General features: G+C 40.7%; 1 protein-coding gene across 6 annotated transcripts in view; it reads left to right on the top strand.

The window, feature by feature from the left end:
* Nucleotides 1-1,654: 1,654 nt before the first annotated feature.
* Nucleotides 1,655-19,985, top strand: part of LOC100552176 (phosphatidylinositol 3,4,5-trisphosphate 3-phosphatase TPTE2) — a 39,445-nt gene continuing 21,114 nt past the window's right edge. The window contains exons 1-8 of one of the 6 annotated variants that reach the window (XM_008115594.3): nucleotides 1,657-1,867; nucleotides 6,043-6,110; nucleotides 9,427-9,511; nucleotides 10,667-10,747; nucleotides 14,266-14,313; nucleotides 16,900-17,061; nucleotides 17,279-17,398; nucleotides 17,611-17,710. In XM_008115594.3, coding sequence (XP_008113801.1) covers nucleotides 9,462-9,511; nucleotides 10,667-10,747; nucleotides 14,266-14,313; nucleotides 16,900-17,061; nucleotides 17,279-17,398; nucleotides 17,611-17,710 — 561 coding nt within the window. In that variant the 5' untranslated portion in view covers nucleotides 1,657-1,867; nucleotides 6,043-6,110; nucleotides 9,427-9,461. The other 5 variants (XM_008115589.3, XM_008115572.3, XM_062958319.1 and 2 more) reach the window with 5 other exon arrangements.

The following is a 19,985-nucleotide window of genomic DNA, read 5'->3' as shown; positions in this document are numbered from 1 at the left end:
CAGCCCGGACAACCCACTGGCAACCCAGTGATTCTGGCCATGAAAGCATTTGACAACACATTTTCTCTCTCACACGGCTCAGCTTTCCCACAACCGCACCGAGTTCACCTACTTTAGATATAACTCACAATCAGAGGTTTGGTTTATTGTAAATATTTTATTATCTATAACAAACTGAACTTATGGGGATTGGTAGATGCTGAGAAAAGGTAGTTTCTTGGTTGCTTGGGAGATACGCTTAACAATAGGCCTAATACTAGATTCCATACTACACTATATATATACAGTAGAGTCTTACTTATCCAACATAAATGGGCCGGCAGAATGTTGGATAAGCGAATATGTTGGATAATAAGGAGAGATTAAGGAGAAACCTATTATACATCAAATTAGGTTATGATTTTACAAATTAAGCACCAAAAACATGTTATACAACACATTTGTAGTTCAATAGGCAGTAATGCTACGTAGTAATTACTGTAGTTACGAATTTAGCACCAAAATATCACAATGTATTGAAAATATTGATTACAAAAATGTGTTGGATTGATGAAGAACTGAAAAATACAGATTTTTAGACATATATTGTATGCACATTAGAAGCACTGAAATGTAGAACAAATCATGCTCTCTCTATCAGGCACAGGAAGTGCAAAGGCTCTGTGTTAGATTTTAGGGATGCACAAGCTGACAGGACAGGGGGGAGAAGGGGGGGCCAGTTATCTAAACATTCCAGTGTGAATTGGTTCACACTTAATGGAAGGAGAGCTGACTTCTCCCCCTCCCTTTTGACAAGGGGCCATGATTAATCTACAAAAGCAGAGCCGTGGTGACTGTGACTTACTACAGGCTTTTTAGAGTGCTTAAGATAGGAAAATGCGGATTGTGCATATTTATGCCCATGTATGTAAGCATGTGAAGTGACTTACTAATGACGAGATGTATGTAGAAGCATGTTCTTTGTCTGAAAATGTATAAAAGGCGAGTCCACGCCTTGATAGGGGGCTCTGGTTTGCTTTTTGGAACACATTCCACTTCCAGAGTCTTCAGCTGAATAAAATAAACCGGACTTTTGGGCCTCTCAGAAGGATCTCTCCTGCGTTATCTCTCCCTTCATCTACAACAGGATAATCCAGAATGTTGGATAAGTGAGACTACTGTATATGGATAAAGAATGCACACACCCACACATACAGTGTGTGTATATATATTCTATTTATATACAGACACATACATATTTTTCTATATTAAATGTAATCGTTGGCCCCTTCCACACAGCTGAATACAATCCCACATTATCTGTTCTGGGATATATGGCAGTGTGGACTCAGATAACCCAGTTCAAAACAGGCATTGTGACATTGTCTGCCTTGATATTCTGGGCTACATGGCTGTGTGGAAGGGCCCTTTATTTTGTTGTTTCTAACGGGAAGGGGAAAGTCCTGTGCTGGCCTTTACTCTGCACCCCTGTCTGCGAAACCATTGGGCTGCCTTCGCGCGCGGCCTTAGAATTTGGCGGGAAAGCGGGGAGCACGCGCCCCAGTGGCGGCGGAGGGAGGGAGGAGAGCCCAGTGCGAAGCCCGTCGCACATTGCAGGGGATAACGGCCAGCTTCGAAGGGCCCTGCGTCTCCTAGGCAACGGGGGGGGGGGGGGGGTTCCACGGAACAGCCGCCACTCCTCCTTCCCTCCCGCTCTCAGGGCGGTGATGGGAAGTGCGGTGAGGTGTGAAGCTGGCTCAGGTGGCGAGGCCCCGCCAAAGGAGCCGGCATGACGCTGGCTCCGCCCCCGACCCTGGCTACGAGCCGCCGGAGAAAGAAGCCCCGTCCCCTCCTCCTCCGCCCCATCCCCGCCGGAGGGAGCAGAGAGGTGAGCGGGAAGGAAGGAACCAAGTTCAGAAAAAAGCGAGCGGGCGGGAAGGAAGGGCCGCGAGGAGGCCTGCAAAGAAGGCGGGAAAGCCCTTGGGTCTGGAGAAAAGGGGGAAGGGTTGAAATACCTTTCAGTCAGGTATATATCGCAGAATATCAAGGCAGAAGATCCCACAAGTCCTGCTTTGAACTGGGTTATCTGAGTCCACACTGTTAATATATCCCAGTTCAAAGCAGATAAGTGGGATGTACACTTTACTGACTTATAATGCAGTTTTGAGTGTATTCTATCCCATTGAACAGTATTACCATATGAGTGTCCACACTACCATATACTGCTGTTTAATGTGTTGAAATTGCATTATGAAATTGCATTATATGGCAGTGTAGATGAGCTCCAAGCCTTTAGGATGTTGGCTGATTTCCCCTATATTGGAAAAGGAATGAGTTGCAATTTCTTTGAAGCCTTTAGAATAGCTACTGAAGCTAGACACTGATTTCTGATTGCTTTTCACAACCATTTCTTCATGACAACTGTTTCAGGAGTGAATTTCCCTTCCTAGGAGTAGATTTCTCTCACTTCCTGTTGTTTCACCCCATTCTCAACCACAAGTCGGATGTTTGTAATTTAGGGACTACTTGCCCTTTATTAGGGTCTTCTCCTATTGCCTTGCTCGCTGGATCTTTTCCTCTCACCAGACTTGCAAGGCAAAACAATCGCCTTCATGGCTCTACTAAGTGTCATTCCACACAGCCCTATATCCCAGAATATCAAAGCAGAAAATCCCACATCATCTGAGTGTGGACTCAGATAATCCAGTTCAAAGCAGATATTGTGGGATTTTCTGTCTTGATATTCTGGGAAATAGGGCTGTGTGGAAGGGCCCTGGGTTATCTGAGTCCACACTGCCATATATTCCAGTTCAAAGCAGATAATGTGGGATTTTATTCAGCTGTGTGGAAGGGGAGTGAGTATCTTGTTTCCAATTAATATTTCTCCCATATTGGCAGAGAGTGTACTTCCACTGTATGTGCCTTGTCCTTATATATTCCCACAGAATCACATTGTTTTTATTTATTCAAATGTGCTGTCTCTCTGCCAAACCTTGTGCTCATGGTGGCTCAAAATAAAATTATAATAGAAAAAAATGCACAATATCAATGACATAGAAATTGTAGAAACACACATATACATACATATAGGTATACATATGAATGTGTTTATGTATATGTTTAGTGTGTGAGAGAGAGATTGAGGTCCCTTCCAGACAGGCCCTTTATCCCAGGATCTGATCCCAGGTTTTCTTTTTATCCCAGATGATCTGGCAGTGCGGACTCATATAATCAAGTTCAAAGCAGAAAACCTGGGATGAGATCCTGGGATATAGGGTCTGTCTGGAAGGGCCCAGATATAAAAGAAGGCTAGACTATGGACCAAACTACAGTAGAGTCTCACTTATCCAAGCCTCGCTTAGCCAAGCCTCTGGATAATCCAAGCCATTTTTGTAGTCAATGTTTGCAATATATCGTGATATTTTAGTGCTAAATTCGTAAATACAGTAATTACAACATAACATTACCGCGTATTGAACTAGTTTTTTTGTCCAATTTGTTGTATAACATGATGTTTGGTGCTTAATTTGTGAAATCATAACCTAATTTGATGTTTAATAGGCTTTTCCTTAATCCCTCCTTATTATCCAAGATATTCGCTTATCCAAGCTTCTGCCGGCCCGTTTAGCTTGGATAAGTGAGACTCTACTGTAACGGGTTTTTATGCAGACATCACTAACACATTAACAAACAACATTGTCTCTACAGCCACTTCCACACAGCTGAATAAAATCCCACATTTTCAGCTTTGAACTGAAATATATGGCAGGGTGGACTCAGATAACCCAGTTCAAAGCAGATAGTGTGGGATTTTCTGCTTTGATATTCTAGGTTATATGGCTGTATGGAAGGGGTCCTAAGTAATATAAACAAAATATTATTAAAAGTAAGGGAAAATAGAAAATGTAATGATAAGTAAAGTGACAAAATAACTAGAAGAAATACTAACGGTATAGGCCTAGAAGAGAAGAAAAGCATGGGACAATATAAGAAAATCAACAAGAAAGACAAATGGAATCCAAAAGAAAAGAAAAAACAATTCTGTTTGTTTTTCCTAAGTAAAAGACATTGTGAATGGAAGTGCTTTAAAAAATAGAATATGTATAACAATACCCTCCCCTTCCTCATTCTTGGATTTACATTAGTCTTATGGATAGACCTAACTGACTAACAAAACTCCATAACCAACTTATTATACTTTCCTTTGCCTTTCCCCCATTCTTATGATATAAAAAGTGTGAAAATGAAATAAAAACTCTTTGAAACAAAATAAACTACACAGTTTAAAATTGTAATCAGAACATTACACTAACACCCCCCCCAAAAAAACAAAAACAAAAAAAAACAAAAAAACAAATCAGAGCAGGGCTTCTTAAACTTCTTCCACTTGTTGCAATCCTTTTCCACCTCAGAAAATTTTACATGACCGTGGTTACAGGTATATAAAACAAGTATAAAATTCAAACATTCATGATAACACTATGTAATAACGTTTGAAAAATGTTCAGTTCCTGGTTTGAAAGTGCTATTTCTACTTTAATTGTGCAGTGATTACTTTTAAAGTAGTTCTACTCCAGAAACTTTGTTTTTGTGGCTGCCACAAACTACGCTGAATTGGTTGAGACTCTAACATATTCATTGAAAAACTATAGCAAAATGTGCTGCAGGATGTCCCACACAAATAAAGTTTTTAATAAACTTTCCCCGTGCTTTTGATAGAAACAATTAGGAAATGACATTTAAAAAAAAATCATGTTACATAGTTTAATAATTATTTATTATTTATTTTATTTACAGTATTTATATTCCGGCCCTCTCACCCCGAAGGGGACTCAGGGCGGATCACATTATGTACATATAGGGCAAACATTCAATGCCCATAAACACATTGAGACAGAGACAACAGACAGACAGACGCAGAGGCAATTTAACCTTCTCCTGAGGGGATGCTCGATTCTGGCCACAGGGGGGAGCAGCTGCTTCATCATCCACTCTGATGGCACTTTCTCACTTCCTCATTCCAACGTTGTAAATTAGTTAAACTTGCCTCCCCACTTTTTATAAGTGGTACCTTATTTCCTACTTGATAGATGCAACTATCTTTCGGGTTGCTAGGTCAGCAACGAGCAGGGGCTATATTTTATTTTTAATTGACGGGTGCTCACCCCGCCAAGGGCTGGCCTTGAACTCGTGCCCTCATGGTCAGAGTGATTTATTGCAGCAGCTGTTTACCAGCCTGTGCCACAGCCCGGCCCATGAAAGGCAGCCCATTGGTTTTGCAAGGCTTCCTAAACAGGCTAATTTTCCCTTTTTCTTCTGCAGAATCCACTGTAAACACTGCTCACAGATTTGTATAAATGGATGGGACTCGTGAAATCTTTTACTGTTTCTACATTTTCTGTGACCCTAGAATTGAGCTGAGGTGACCCAATTTGCAGTCGGGATCCACAGTTTTGGATGCAGTGAGTTAGAGCACAACTAAATGCATTTTTTTTTGTGTCAGAGTGAATTAAGAAACTGCAAATTGCTTCTGGTGTGAGAGAATTGGCCGTCTTCAAGGACGTTGCTCAGGGGATGCCCGGATGTTTCGATGTTTTTACCATCCTTGTGGGAGGCTTCCCTCATGACTCATTAAATGCATAATGATAGACAACACTTTGCAAGTCACACCTCTTTCAGCAACAGACCAGCTCATAGACCAAGTGCTTCCCTGAATAAGCACAATTTGGCTTTAAGCAGAAGGCAAATCTAGCCTCTCACAGAGAGGTGCTCCAATGCCTAAGGTGCCACCAAGATATCTTGTTTCATATTTGTACTGAATGTGATTTCAGTGATTGTGGGTCCGAACCCATCCCCTTCTCTGGGATTGAAATAAAACCCTGCTTCTGTTAGACTTTTTGCAGCCTGTTTGCTATGCTTTAGATCAGGTAGTTTTTTCTCTCCACTGGAACAAATACTTCCCTCTGTTTCCTACTCCTCCACCTCTTCCTCTCTCTTCCTTCCTTCCTTTCTGTCTGCCGCTTTCCCTCCCCACTTCTGCTCACTGCCTACCTCTTGCTTCAGTAGTTTCAAGTGCTTCCTGACCCCCTTTTGAAGGCATTTGGTCGGAGCTCAGCTTGTGCTTTGCCAAGGTAAAAATCCCTTTTTGAACTTCAGGGGGGAGATGGCAGAAGGGCTCTGCAGAGGGTGTCAGGCTTTGAGGGCACCTCCTACACTGTAAAATTAATGCAGTGTGACAGCACCTTTACTACCATGGCTTTGATAAAGCAGCCACACTTTAGCCATAAGTCTCTAAAGCAGGCATGAGCAAACTTTGGGTCTCCAGGTGTTTTGGACTTCAACTCCTAACAATCTCAGGCCCCTTCCCCCCCCCCCCCAGCTGCTTAAGCAGGAAGGGGAAAATGAAGAGGCCTGAGACTGTTAGGAATGATGGGAATTTATTTATAGTGTTTATATTTTGCCCTTCTCACTGCAAAGGGGACTCAGGGCAGATTACAATGCACATATACATAGCAAACATTCAATGTCATTATACATATGACATATAGACACACACAGAGGCAATTTAAAATTTTCCAGCTTCCGGCTTCATGAGAGTATGTTTGATTCTGGCAACTGGGGGAGCTGCCGCTTCACCGTCCACTTGTAACACTGAATCCTTGATGATATTACTTCCTCTTTCCTTTCTGTGCACTGCTGGCAATTTTATGGTGTTGTAAATTAGTTAAATTAGCCTCCCTGCATAAAGTGTTACCTAAATTTCCTGCTTGACAGGTGCAACTGTCTTTCGAGCTACTATTTGTAGTTATGATACAAATAGCCTTTCAAGTTAGGCTATTAATGGTCGGGGGCTTAACTCAACCTGGGCTTTGATCTCGTGACCTCTCTGTCAGTAATGATTTATTGTATCTGGCTATTAACCAGCTGTGCCACAGCCTGTTCCCAAAACACCTGGAGACCCGAAGTTTGCCCATGCCTGCTCTAAAAACCTTATGAAACTAAAGCTCTCATAATTCCATAGCTTTCAGCCATAGCAGTTCAAGTAACTGCTAGTCACCCTGTTCTTAACAACTTAAAGTTGGAGGATATTGGATGAACGGATTTTAAGCATATGTTTTATGTTTTATATTTTATACTGTATTTAATTGGTTGTAATATATTTTTATATGTTGTTGTTTTTAATGATGTATCGGCATCGAATTGTTTCCAGTTATACGCTGCCCTGAGTCCCTCCGGGTGAGAAGGGCGGGATAGAAATATTTGAAATAAATAAATAAATAAATAAATAAACTTTGCTTGGGTCTTGCAGACTTCAGGACATGTTTTCCTTGATTAAGCCCATCCAAAAACAGTGTTGAGCCTCCACATTGATTAATCTTCATTTAGTGAATGCTGCAAAGGGGTTGACCTTGCGGGCTCAATCCCACCAAGACAGCTGGAAAGGGGCTTGCTCCTCCAAAGAATACCTGACAGCACTTGCCTCTCTTCTCCCTCACAAAAAACCCCAACAATCTGACAAAATTGGATCACCAAGATTCCTATGTAGTTGAATTTCCTAAGGAGTTATCAGTCTGAAGTATAGCAAATGATCAAGTGCTCAGAAATATTAAGACAGTCATTGAAAACTACCAGGAATTATAAGGGCTGCCTTTAGTCTGTCTTGTGCTCACTTATTTGGGAATGAGCTACACTGAACACATAGAGGACACTTCTGAATACACATGGTGCGTGGAAAGATGTTTCAATTGCAGTTTTAGAGATTTTAAACTACAATTCTGGAGGCCAGTGTTTGATTCCCCACTCAGGCCCCTTCTACACTGCCTTATAGCAGATAATCCATAGTATCTGCTTTGAACTGGATTATATGAGCCCACACTACCATATAATCCAGTTCAAAGCAGATAATCTTGGCTTTATATGGCAGTGTAGAAGGGGCCTCAGCTATGGAAACCTATTGAGTGACCTTGAGCAAGCCACAATAAGAGCAGTTCAGCACTGGACTATGCTACTGCCTTGGAGTGCGATGGAGGCTCTTTCTCTGGAGGCTTTTCATCAGAAGCTGTATGGCCATCTGCCAGGAGCTGTTTGATTGGGTGTTCTGATTTGTTGCAGGGCAGAGAGTTGGACTGAATGGCTCTTATACTCTCTTTCAGTTTTATAATTCTGTCACTGACTCTCACTTCCAGAAATGCATTAGGGTTTCCATAAGTCAGAAATGATTTGAAACTGCCCAGTAACAACTTACAAGTCCTTGCAAGTAGGCAAAAGAAGTAACAGCTGCCTGCCAGTGTAGATTACCAATAATAACAACAACAACAACAACTTTATTTTTGTACCCCGCCTCCATCTCCCCGAAGGGATTTACGGTGGCTTACAAGGGGCCAAGCCCGAACGACACAGTTTAAATGTAATACATTAAAATGCATAACAACAATAGAAGGCAAAATAAAACAACAACATTATAACAATATATAAAAAGACATCAAACCAACAACCAATAACAATTTCACTTTATCATCATGGGTGGGTGGACTAGTGCAACAATAATTTAAAGGACAGGCTAATGAGTAAAGTGCTTCACCTTAAAACAGTTCCAGGAACCCTGTTTTCCTCTGGTGTAAGTTGGAGAAGGCATGGTTGGAAGTGCAGAAATACTAACTTTCAGTATGCAACAGGTTAGTTTTTAAGAAGCAGGACTGGCTTTACTTAGAGTGAGATGGGTGCTTTAGGCAACAGGTAATGGAGTGCTGGCAACATCACATGAACTACAATTGAAGTATTCTGAAGCGACCTTAATAATACCAAACACGTATTAACCTGAGCTTCCCACCAGCAAACGGAAATTGTACAGACCAAGCATAGTTGGACTACTTTAGTTAGCATTAGCCCTAAACTCTACTTCAGTTCTAAGGTGCCCTAAGATATGCTACTGTGCCATCTTCGACTCTTGGGCAGAAATATGTTATTGATCCGTTTTTAACTGAGGAATTGGTACATGGTTTACTGAGTGCATAAATGTATGCACTTAGCGAATTAATATGTGAACATAAATGCATACATAAGTACATTATTGTATTTCATTTCAACTGGTTTATTCATAAACAACTCGGTACATTCCATGTATATACCTTCTAAATATCAATGTTGCTTCTCTTTGACCAAAATAAATTTAGACTTCATAGAAAACATGTAAATTCGAGTAGATCGATAGGTACTGCTCTGGTGGGATGGTCATGTTGGCCACATGACCTTGGAGACATCTACGGACAGCACCGGCTCTTCGACTTAGAAATGGAGATGAGCACCAACCCCCTGAGTCGAACATGACTGGACTTAATGTCAGAGGAAAACCTTTACCTATGTAGTCTAATTTGATAAAAGATTCTGATTTGTACGTGAAATAAACCTGTCAGCACCATCTATGTTTATGCTTGTTTTTCTCCGTAGGGAAATCACATGACCTTGTAAGCAGTACAAGCACAATGAAAACTGTAAAGAATGAACAAAGCTTGGAATTTCAAGACTCTTTGGGGTAAGTAATGTAGGGTGGGATGGATATAAAAGGAACCATAGCTTGTTCAGGGCCCGCAGAAGGTTCCAATTTCAGGATGTAATCATTTTGATTGAACCATGTGTGAATGTTGCTCACCACATGTTATGGTGTGTTAAGCACATGAACAGAAGTTCATGTTAATTCTTCTGTATCATGATCAGGTAACCTTTGCTCCTATAGGTGTTTTGGACTACAATTTCCACAAGCCTTTGTAATAGCAAAGGCTTCCAGGAGCTGAAGTTCAAAACATCTGGAGAGATGAAGATGCTCTACCCTCAAACTGTGTGGTTTGTAAGATTTATGCCTGTCTCATAGCTGTTATCCAACTTCAGCTCAGTTATAAATGATTACAATGTGTCATAGCTTCCATTTGTCTTAAGAGTAACTTTTCATATCCTGCAAGTTGATAGGGTGGCCAGCTTACGCAGGATTCACATGCTCCAAACATGAGTAAATTTTAATGGTGTATAACCTTGATGGCAAAGACTATTTTGACCTTGACAGTTTTGATGGAAAAGACATCCAGGTTGAGAAGCTGTTGTCCGAAATGCTTGAGACCAGAAGTATCTTGCATTTTGGATTTTAAAAAGTTATTGAAATAATGTTGTGCAAAAAATCCAAAATTGTTTACACGAGTGGCCGGGATAGTGTCACTATCCCGGCCACTCGTGTAAACAATTTTGGATTTTGGAGTATTTTGGAGCTAGCTAAGGGATGCTCAACCTATACTATTCTAACACTCCCTGAGGCCCCTTCCATACAGCTTTATAAAATCCCACATTATCTGCTTTGAACTGTTTTAAAAACCTGTTTTTAGAAAGGAAGTACAGTCTAGCAATACTTTTCTACAGATAACAGCTGTACAGAACTATTTTTGGACGATATAGGGTTCTTCAGATGCTGTTGGGCTTATGATCCCACCATTCTTTTCCACTGGCTATCCTGGCTAATTATAATGGGAATTGCCATCCGCCTGGAAGATCAGAAATTTGTCCATTCCTGTCATGAATTGGTATGAGCTTCCTAGTGAAATCAGAGAACTTAGAGAAGGACTCAGGTGACCTCAATGCTTATTTTTCTCACCCTGTTGAATAAGGAATATTTGATGTAACTGTTTAATTAATTCTGTAGCAGAACTCATCCAACTAAGGAACCTACTGTTACAATTGATGATGGTGTTGATGAAGATGATGATGAACAGAATTCATTAACTTAGTAAGTTGCACTCCTAAACGAATCTGTTAGCTCAATCAAAATAATGTGTAGATATCTTCATTGTCTTTCTCTCTCGCTCTTTTACAATTACATATGCTGATATGCAGGGAATATTATTGTCTTCTGTATAATTTGCAAACTCTGTATCTTATACAGTATTCTAATAACAAATTCAGTCATTTGTAGTCAAAATACCAGCATCAAGAGAAGCAGTTATTGACAGACTTGTTTAGGGAATTGAGGGAAAATTGAAGGTTTAAAATACTTTTGGAAAAAAATATTGAAAAGAAAGAAAATTACCCTGAAACCTGACTGAGCATGATCAGAATATTTTGGCTGACTGGGAAGAGAAAATGGAATGAGTATTGTGGAAGAGGGACTTTTAAGCCAACTGTAATTCTACAAGACTGAAGTACCATGAAGTATCACAGGAAAATTCCAGTTTAGGTCAGCTTTATGTATTCTCGTCTGAAAGTATAGAAACTGTGGGAAGTTAGGATGCTGCGTTAGCCCCCTGAAGGTTTTGGAGGGCCACACTGCCGTTGTATACACCCTTAAACACGTAAACACTATTTTTGTGGAAAGGTGGGATACAAATAAAATATATTGTGATGTCGAAGGCTTTCATGGCTGGAATCACTGGGTTCCTGTGAGTTTTCCGGGCTGTATGGCCAATTGTTCCAGAAGCATTCTCTCCTGACGTTTTGCCCACATCTATGGCAGGCATCCTCAGAAGATGTGAGATGTTGGAAACTAGTCAAGTGGGGTTTATATATCTGTGGAAGGTCCAGGGTGGGAGAAAGAACTCTTGTCTGCTTGAGGCAACTGTGAATGTTGCAGTTGGCCACCTTGATTAGCATTGAATGGCATTGCAGCTTCAAACCCTTTTTGTTTCCTCCCTAGGGGAATCCTTTGTTGGGAGGTGTTAGCTCACAACCTCTGAGGATGCCTGCCATAGATGTGGGTGAAACGTCAAGAGACAATGCTTCTAGAACATGGCCATACAGTCCAGAAAACTCACAACAACCCAATATATTTTGGGTTTCTGACTTCCTGGCCAAATCATGACATAAATTAATTCCCAAAATTTGGTGCCCTAAAAGAGCAGTGTATTACACTTTATGTTAGCTACGTTCAAGTCTTACAGTCACTCTCTCATGGGATTTTCTTGGAAAGATTTATTTAGAGGAGGCTTGCCATTGTCTTTCTCTAAGGCTTAGAAAATGTGACTTGCCAAAGGTCATCCAGTGGGTTTTAAGGTTGAGCAAGGATTTGAACTCTGATTTCCAGAAATCTTGGTCTGATTTCCAGAAATCTTGGGAATATGGTGTCCACGATTTTCAGAGCCCCTTTGCACTGGTTTGCAGAAAATGCTTGCATTGCTAATAGCTTATCTATATATATAAATGAGTGATGGCATCACGGTGACACACAAAACAACAAAACTACAGGCCCCCCTACCTCGAAATTTGACAACACAACCCATCATCCACGCCTCTAGGTTGATACAACAAAAAGAAAAGAAAAATAAAGTCCTAATTAGAGGGAAAGGAATAATTGTTTTTATCCAATTGCTGCCAGTTAGAGGGCTAATCTCTGCCCACTTGGTGTCCTAGCAACCAACTCAACCCAGGGGACAGGCAGACTTAGGCCTCAGGCCTCTTCCACGGATTATCTAGTTTGCACTGGATTATATGGCAGTGTAGACTCAAGGCCCTTCCACACAGCTATATTACCCATTTATAATCTTATATTATCTGCTTTACACTGGATTATCTTGACTCCACACTACCATATAATCCACTTCAGTGTGCATTTTATACAGCTGTGAAGAAGGGGACTCATATAATCCAGTTCTAAGCAGATAATATAAGATTATCAATATACAGTAGAGTCTCACTTATCCAACATAAACAGGCCGGCAGGATAAGTGAATATGTTAGATAATAAGAAGGGATTCAGGAAAAGCCGATTAAACATCAAATTAGGTAATCGTTATACAAATTAAGCACCAAAACATCATATTATACAACAAATTTGACAGAAAAAGTAGTTCCATGCGCAGTAATGCTATGTAGTAATTACTGTACAGTAATTCATTTAGTAATTAATTTACCACTAAAATATCACAATGAATTTAAAACACTGACTACAAAAACATTGATTATGAAAAGGCAGACTGCGTTGGATAATCCAGAACATTGTATAAGCGAATGTTGGCTAAGTGAGATTCTACTTTAATATGAAATAATTACTGGGATAGAATAATGCAGAACAATATAATCTCTAAAGCCAGGACAGTAAATAAAGGGCAACACTCTGAAAGCAGGGAAATTGGAAATTCCACAAAGGAAACAATCAGGGCCAGCTAACACCTCCCAAGAAAGTATTCCTCCAGAAAGGAAGCTGAGAAGGGAGTGAAGCACTGTGTATTACCAAAGTCATTATTATTATTATTATTATTATTATTATTATTATTATTATTATTATTGTGTTGCGGTCAACCGTGAAAATGAATACAATCTGGCTCCAAGTATTCAAAAACACTAAAATCAGTATAATAAAACAGAACAATACAATCTCTAAAATCAGAACACTAAATAAAGAACAAGACTCTGATAACAGGGGAATTCCACACAGGAAACAATCAGGGACAGCTAACACCTCCCAACAAAAAATTCACTCAGGGAGGAAACAGCCAGGCTTTAAAGCTGCAAGGCCATTACATCTTAATCATTTCCCCTAATTGCAGCATTCATACTTGCCTCCAACAGACAAAAAAAAACCCAATCAGAAATATTGTATATTCACAACCTTTAGGAAATAATATCCCCTGATGGCGCAGCGTGTTAAAGCGCTGAGCTGCTGAACTTCTGGACCGAAAGGCCGCAGGTTTGAATTGGAGGAGCAGAGAGAGCTCCCACTGTTAGCCCCAGCTTCTGCCAACCCAGAAGTTCAAAAACATACAAATGTGAGTGCATCAATAGGTACTGCTCTGGCGAGAAGGTAACGCCGCTCCATGCAGTCATCCCACATGACCTTGGAGGAGTCTATGGACAACGCCGGCTCTTTGGCTTAGAAATGGAGATGAGCACCAACTCCCAGAGTCGGACACGACTGGACTTAATCTTAGGGGAAAACATTTACCCTTTACCTTAACTACCACCAATTCCTCAATACTTTATTTCCCATACCACCATACTTCGCCACAGCAACGCGTGGCCGGGCACAGCTAGTAAACTATATAACACAAAGGTGAAAAATGTTGATCCTCAACTTGTTTTAGCACTTCAGCTTCTGACACTCCTCACAATTGATTTTGTACTTGCTAGGGCTGATGGGAATTATAGACCAAAAAATCTGGAAAGCCATTGGAGTGTAATAGACATACTATCAATTTAGAGCTTAGATGATCATACACCACAGTACTTTGGTACACTTATTTACTTATTTAAAGCATTAGCCAAAGTCCTAATAATTATTATTTCCTCATCTCTTTCTTTTCTCTCCTTCCCCAGTAAGATTAAGAAAATAATTTCTCCCTTTGTGATGTCTTTTGGATTCAGGTAAAATAAAGTGATATTATCATATTTTGGAAATTTAAAAAACATGGAGAAGTAATTAGTATACAACTCATTCATACTTTGCATTGTCCTCATTTCAGAGTTAGGGATCACTAAAGCAAATTTGATTTTTTTGATTCTCCATCCACATTCTTTACTCTTTAGGTGTCTTGAGTAGAATTGGTAACTCCTGAGACATGTATATCATGGTATAATCTCTGCTGGTCTGGGTGGACAGATACCGCCTTGCACAGGACTCCATCATCTCTTTTGTGGTCTTTTGGCTTATATCATATATTTCTACTTGATATATTTTCTAGGTGATTATTGGGACAGTAGATCTATTCATTACAAAATTACTTTGTTGTGCTGTGCTGGAGCATCAGTTACCATTTCCTCCTACTGTTTTACACTTGGTCTTTTCTATCAACAAAAGACAAATGTTCTGTTAGCAATTGAACAGCTACAGGCGAGTATCAAATCTCTCCTTTTTGGGCAAGGTTCTAGAGAAGGTGGTGGCCTCATAACTCCAGAGTTTCTTAGATGAAACTGATTATCTGGATCCATTTCAATCAGGTTTCAGGCATTGGTCGCCCTGGTGGACGATCTACGAAGAGAGCTAGACAGGGGAAGTGTGTCCTTGTTGGTTCTCCTGGACCTCTCAGCAGCTTTTGATACCATCGACCATGGTATCTTTTGGGCCATCTTTCTTGGATGGGGCTTGGGGGCACTGTTTTACAGTGGCTATAGTTCTTCCTGGAGGGGCGAACCCAGATGGTGGAGCTAAGGGACTCCTGTTCAACTTCCTGGCCTGTGGCCCATGTGGCTCCTTGGGGTTCAATTCTGTCCCTCATGCTGTTTGCATGAAACCACTAGGAGAGATCATCCAGAGTTTTGGAGTTTGGTGTCAAATTTATGCGGATGATACCTACCTCCTTTCCACCGAATGCCAAGGATGCTGTCCTGCCCCTAAATCGGTGCCTGTCATCAGTAATGGACTGGATGAGGGCCAACAAGCTGAAACTAAATCCAGAGAAGACAGAGCTACTCCTGGTCAGTAGTAAGGCAAATCAGGGTGTAAGATTACAGCCTGTTGGATGGAGTTGCACTCCCCCTGAAGAAACAGGTTCTCTGTCTGGGGGTGCTCCTGGACTCATTGCTGACCCTGGAACCCCAGGTGTCGGCAGTGGCCTGGAGTGCCTTTGCACAATTAAAACTTGAGATGCTAGACTTGACCATGGTAGTCCACGCCTTAGACACATTCTGTTTGGACTACTACAACACTCACTACATGGAGCTGCCTTTGAAGATAGTTCAGAAGCTTCAAATGGTCCACAGATCGGCACCAGATTAATAACTGGAGTGCTGTTCAGGGAGAGAAGCACTCCCTTGCTGCGGCAGCTCCACTGGCTGCAGGTCTGCTTCTGGACTAAATACAAAGTGCTGGTTATTACCTTTAAAGCCCTAAACAGCTCAGGTCCAGGCTATTTGACAAACAGACCAATTTGGGCACTGTTGTCATCGGAGGAGGCCATGCTTTCAGTCCCACCCCCATCCCAAGTGCGGCTGGTGGGTACGAGAGAAAGGGCCTTCTCTGTGGCTGCCCCCCACCTCTGGAACTCCGTTCCTAAGGAGTTAACGATGACCCCCTCCCTCCCTGCCTTCAAGAAACAGCTGAAGATGTATCTTTGCTCACTGGCATATGAGGAGAGGAAATAGATGTTAATGCTATCATTGTACCTCGGATTAATAGCTGCCACCCATTCCTGTGCCCTGTTCGCCCCACCAGCTCAATAGACATCTTGAGCAATGATCAATCTATTTGCTCCCAAAGAACTGGGAAATTGAGGCTTCTGTTTGAAGTTTGATGTTTTGTGCCATGTCTGATATAACAGGTTGCATTTTTCATTTAATGTTAGCTGTTAAGTCATATTTTTTATATACTGGGTTGTCAATTTTTGTTATAGGTGTATTGTTATTAGGTTCAGGCATTGAATGTCTGCCTTTTATGTTTGGAATCCGCCCTGAGTCCCTCCGAGGAGATATATATTATTATTATTATTATTATTATTATTATTATTATTATTATTATTATTATTATTATTATTAACTGAACTGCATATTAATTCCTACATCTAGACTGCTTTCTCTAATCTTGAAGCAATTTGCAGAGCCATAATATAATCTGATACGAATTTTACACATGAGAAACATGGTAGAGTCTGGTATCACCTTCAGGATTAACAAGTTTTATTTGCCAAAAACAATATATTAGAGAGTTTGAAACCATTCTTGCTGAGGAGAAAAGAAAAGCTAAAATATATACAGTATTTTCAATAAACACTCTGAGCCCCACATGTCTGTCTGTGCTCAGAAGTCTATTTTCTGTTATGCTGTTTTTTGGTTCCTTTTATGGAAGCCATTAAGCACCCCATGTGTGGGATTACAACTCCTGGTATCACAGATATTCAGCAGACTGGTTGGGGGTGACAGGAGTTGTAGTACAACATTTGGAGAAGATATATTTTGGCATGATACCATTATGAAACTTAATTATCTTCTCTTGCTCATCTGCCCTTTCTTTTGCAGGCTTTTTGGCATAGTGCTTATTTTTGTGGACCTTGCACTTGTGGTTTTGTCTCTGTTGGTTGGTGATAAATATCTCTCTCTTGAACACATGATTGGAAACATTTCTCTGGCTATAGCACTCTTCTTCCTCCTGGATGTCAGTCTGCGAGTATTTGTTGAAGGGTAAGAGCAGGGATTCCTGTGAAAATATTGCACTGGGAACTGCAGGAAGCTTCAAAGAATGAGAAGGAAATTCAAACTTGGTTCTGCAATAGGGAATGATGCAAAATTCCACTGCAAAATAAAATCTTGTGGCACTACTGGGGTTAGGTTCTTGGCTGAAGACCTTATTAAAGTTTTCAGAAAGAGCCCTTGCCAGCTGTATCTTTTTGTGTTTCAGTTTCAGAAAATACTTCGAATCCAACATAAACATTCTAGATGCCATCATTATTTTGGGCACACTGTTAGTCAATATTGTATATTGCTTCTCTGACTTGAGTGGATTAAGCCAAATTCCAAGGTAAAGAGAATATACTTTGTTTTTTAATTCTGTTCCTGATTCTGTCAAAAGTTTCCAATTTTCTTCTCTTAAATGGGGAACTGGACATAGGAAGTGCAGCAAGGAAAAAAGCACATAGATAACCTTGCTTCAAAAGCCTGTAAAGTAGATGTTAAATATAAACTGCAGCCTCTCATTGAGCTTGATATGATTCTTTTGTATGTCTTGACCAGAACGGTTATTCTGTTTCGAATCCTGAGGATTATAATCCTGGCAAGAGTAGTTCGACTGGCTTCTGAGAAGGAACGGCTTGAAAAAGTGACACGGAGGATGGTGAGTCATTATGGAGCCTCATCAGCCACGGTACCACAATGGTGGAACTTTCTCCCTCTGGAAAACCATGTGGTCATTTTCCTGCTTGGAAATCGAAGAGAAGCTAAAAATGGGTTGCCATGAGTTTTCCGGGCTGTATGGCCATGTTCCAGAAGTCAGCCATAGCAGAGCACTTGGATGCAGCATATTATTTGAAAACACAGAAATGCTGGACCACTCTAACAACTATCATGTCAGACTACACAGAAAAACCATTGAAATCCACAAGCATGTGGACAATTTCAACAAAAAAGAGGAAACAATGAAAATGAACACAATCTGGCTACCAATATTAAAAAAGCTCTAAAATCAGGACAGTAAATAAAGAACAACACTTAGAAGACAGGGGAATTCCAGACATGAAACAATCAGGGCCAGCTAACACCTCACAACAAAGGATTCCCCATGCAGGAAGCAGTCAGGCTTTGAAGCTGCAAGACTGTTCAGTGGTAATCAATCTGGCCAGTTGCAACATTCACACTTGCCTTAAGCAGTCAAGTGTTCTTTCCCCCACACTGGACATTTCATGGATATACGAGGGCTATCCAGAAAGTACGTTACGTTTTGGATTTTAAAAAGGACAAAGTATAGGATAAAACATTTACCATATGCAGCTGAAAGACACATTCCAATACTACAATCTCATGTAATCCCCATTGAAATTTAGGCACGTTTCATATAGATAAATGAGTTTGAAAAGTACTGCTCCAGTAAATTCCCTGCTTGTGTCCTCAGCTCTTCCCCCTTCCTGCAGCGTAGTCAAGACGCTGCGCTGCCAGCCACGCCCCCATTGTTGGAAACGGAGGAGAGAGGCGGCAAATTTACTGGAGCAGTACTTGCCGTCCCGTTTATGTTGGATAAGTGAGACTCTACTGTACTGTATTTACAAATTTACCACTAAAATATCACAATGAATTTAAAACACTGACTACAAAAACATTGATTATGAAAAGGCAGACTGCGTTGGATAATCCAGAACATTGTATAGACGAATGTTGGATAAGTGAGATTCTACTTTAATATGAAATAATTACTGGGATAGAATAATGCAGAACAATATAATCTCTAAAACCAGGACAGTACATAAAGAGCTACACTCTGAAAGCAGGGAAATTGGAAATTCCACAAAGGAAACAATCAGGGCCAGCTAACACCTCCCAAGAAAGGATTCTTCCAGAAAGGAAGCTGAGAAGGGAGTGAAGCACTGTGTATTACCAAAGTCATTATTATTATTATTATTATTATTATTATTATTATTATTATTATTATTATTATTGTGTTGCGGTCAACCATGAAAATGAATACAATCTGGCTCCAAGTATTCAAAAACACTAAAATCAGTATAATAAAACAGAACAATACAATCTCTAAAATCAGAACACTAAATAAAGAACAACACTCTGAAAACAGGGGAATTCCACACAGAAAACAATCAGGGACAGCTAACACCTCCAAACAAAGTATTCCCATCATCAAAGTCTGGCAAATCCTCTGTTTTCTCAGGGCCACAGACAGTAGAAGCACATAAAATATCGCAAAGAACACCACTCTGAAAACAAGAGAATTCCAGACAGGAAACAATCAGGGCCAGCTAACACCTCCCAACAAAAAATTCACTCTGGGAGGAAACAGCCAGGCTTTAAAGCTGCAAGGCCATTACATCCTAATCATTTTTCCTAATTGCAGCATTCGGACTTGCCTCCAACAGACAAAAAAAAAAACAATCAGAAATATTGTATATTCACAACCTTTAGGAAATAATATCCCCTGATGGCGCAGCGTGTTAAAGTGCTGAGCTACTGAACTTCTGGACCAAAAGGTTTGAATTGGGGGAGCGGAGAGAGCTCCCACTATTAGCCCCAGCTTCTGCCAACCCAAAAGTTCAAAAACATACTAATGTGAGTGCATCAATAGGTACTGCTCCGGTGGGAAGGTAACGCCGCTCCATGCAGTCATCCCACATTGCCTTGGAGGAGTCTATGGACAACGCCGGCTCTTCGGCTTAGAAATGGAGATGAACACCAACCCCCAGAGTCAGACACGACTGGACTTAATCTTAGGGGAAAACGTTTACCCTTTACCTTAACTACCACCAATTCCTCAATACTTTATTTCCCATACCACCATACTTTGACACAGCAACGCGTGGCCGGGCACAGCTAGTTTTCTATATTATGCTAAAAAAAACTAAAACTGATTAGGTTAAGCTATGGCAAGGTTCTGTCCAGTTATATAA

This window comes from Anolis carolinensis, chromosome 1 (genome assembly GCF_035594765.1).
Source record: "Anolis carolinensis isolate JA03-04 chromosome 1, rAnoCar3.1.pri, whole genome shotgun sequence".
NCBI classification, from domain to species: domain Eukaryota; kingdom Metazoa; phylum Chordata; class Lepidosauria; order Squamata; family Dactyloidae; genus Anolis; species Anolis carolinensis.
This window is presented reverse-complemented; position numbering and strand designations above follow the sequence as displayed.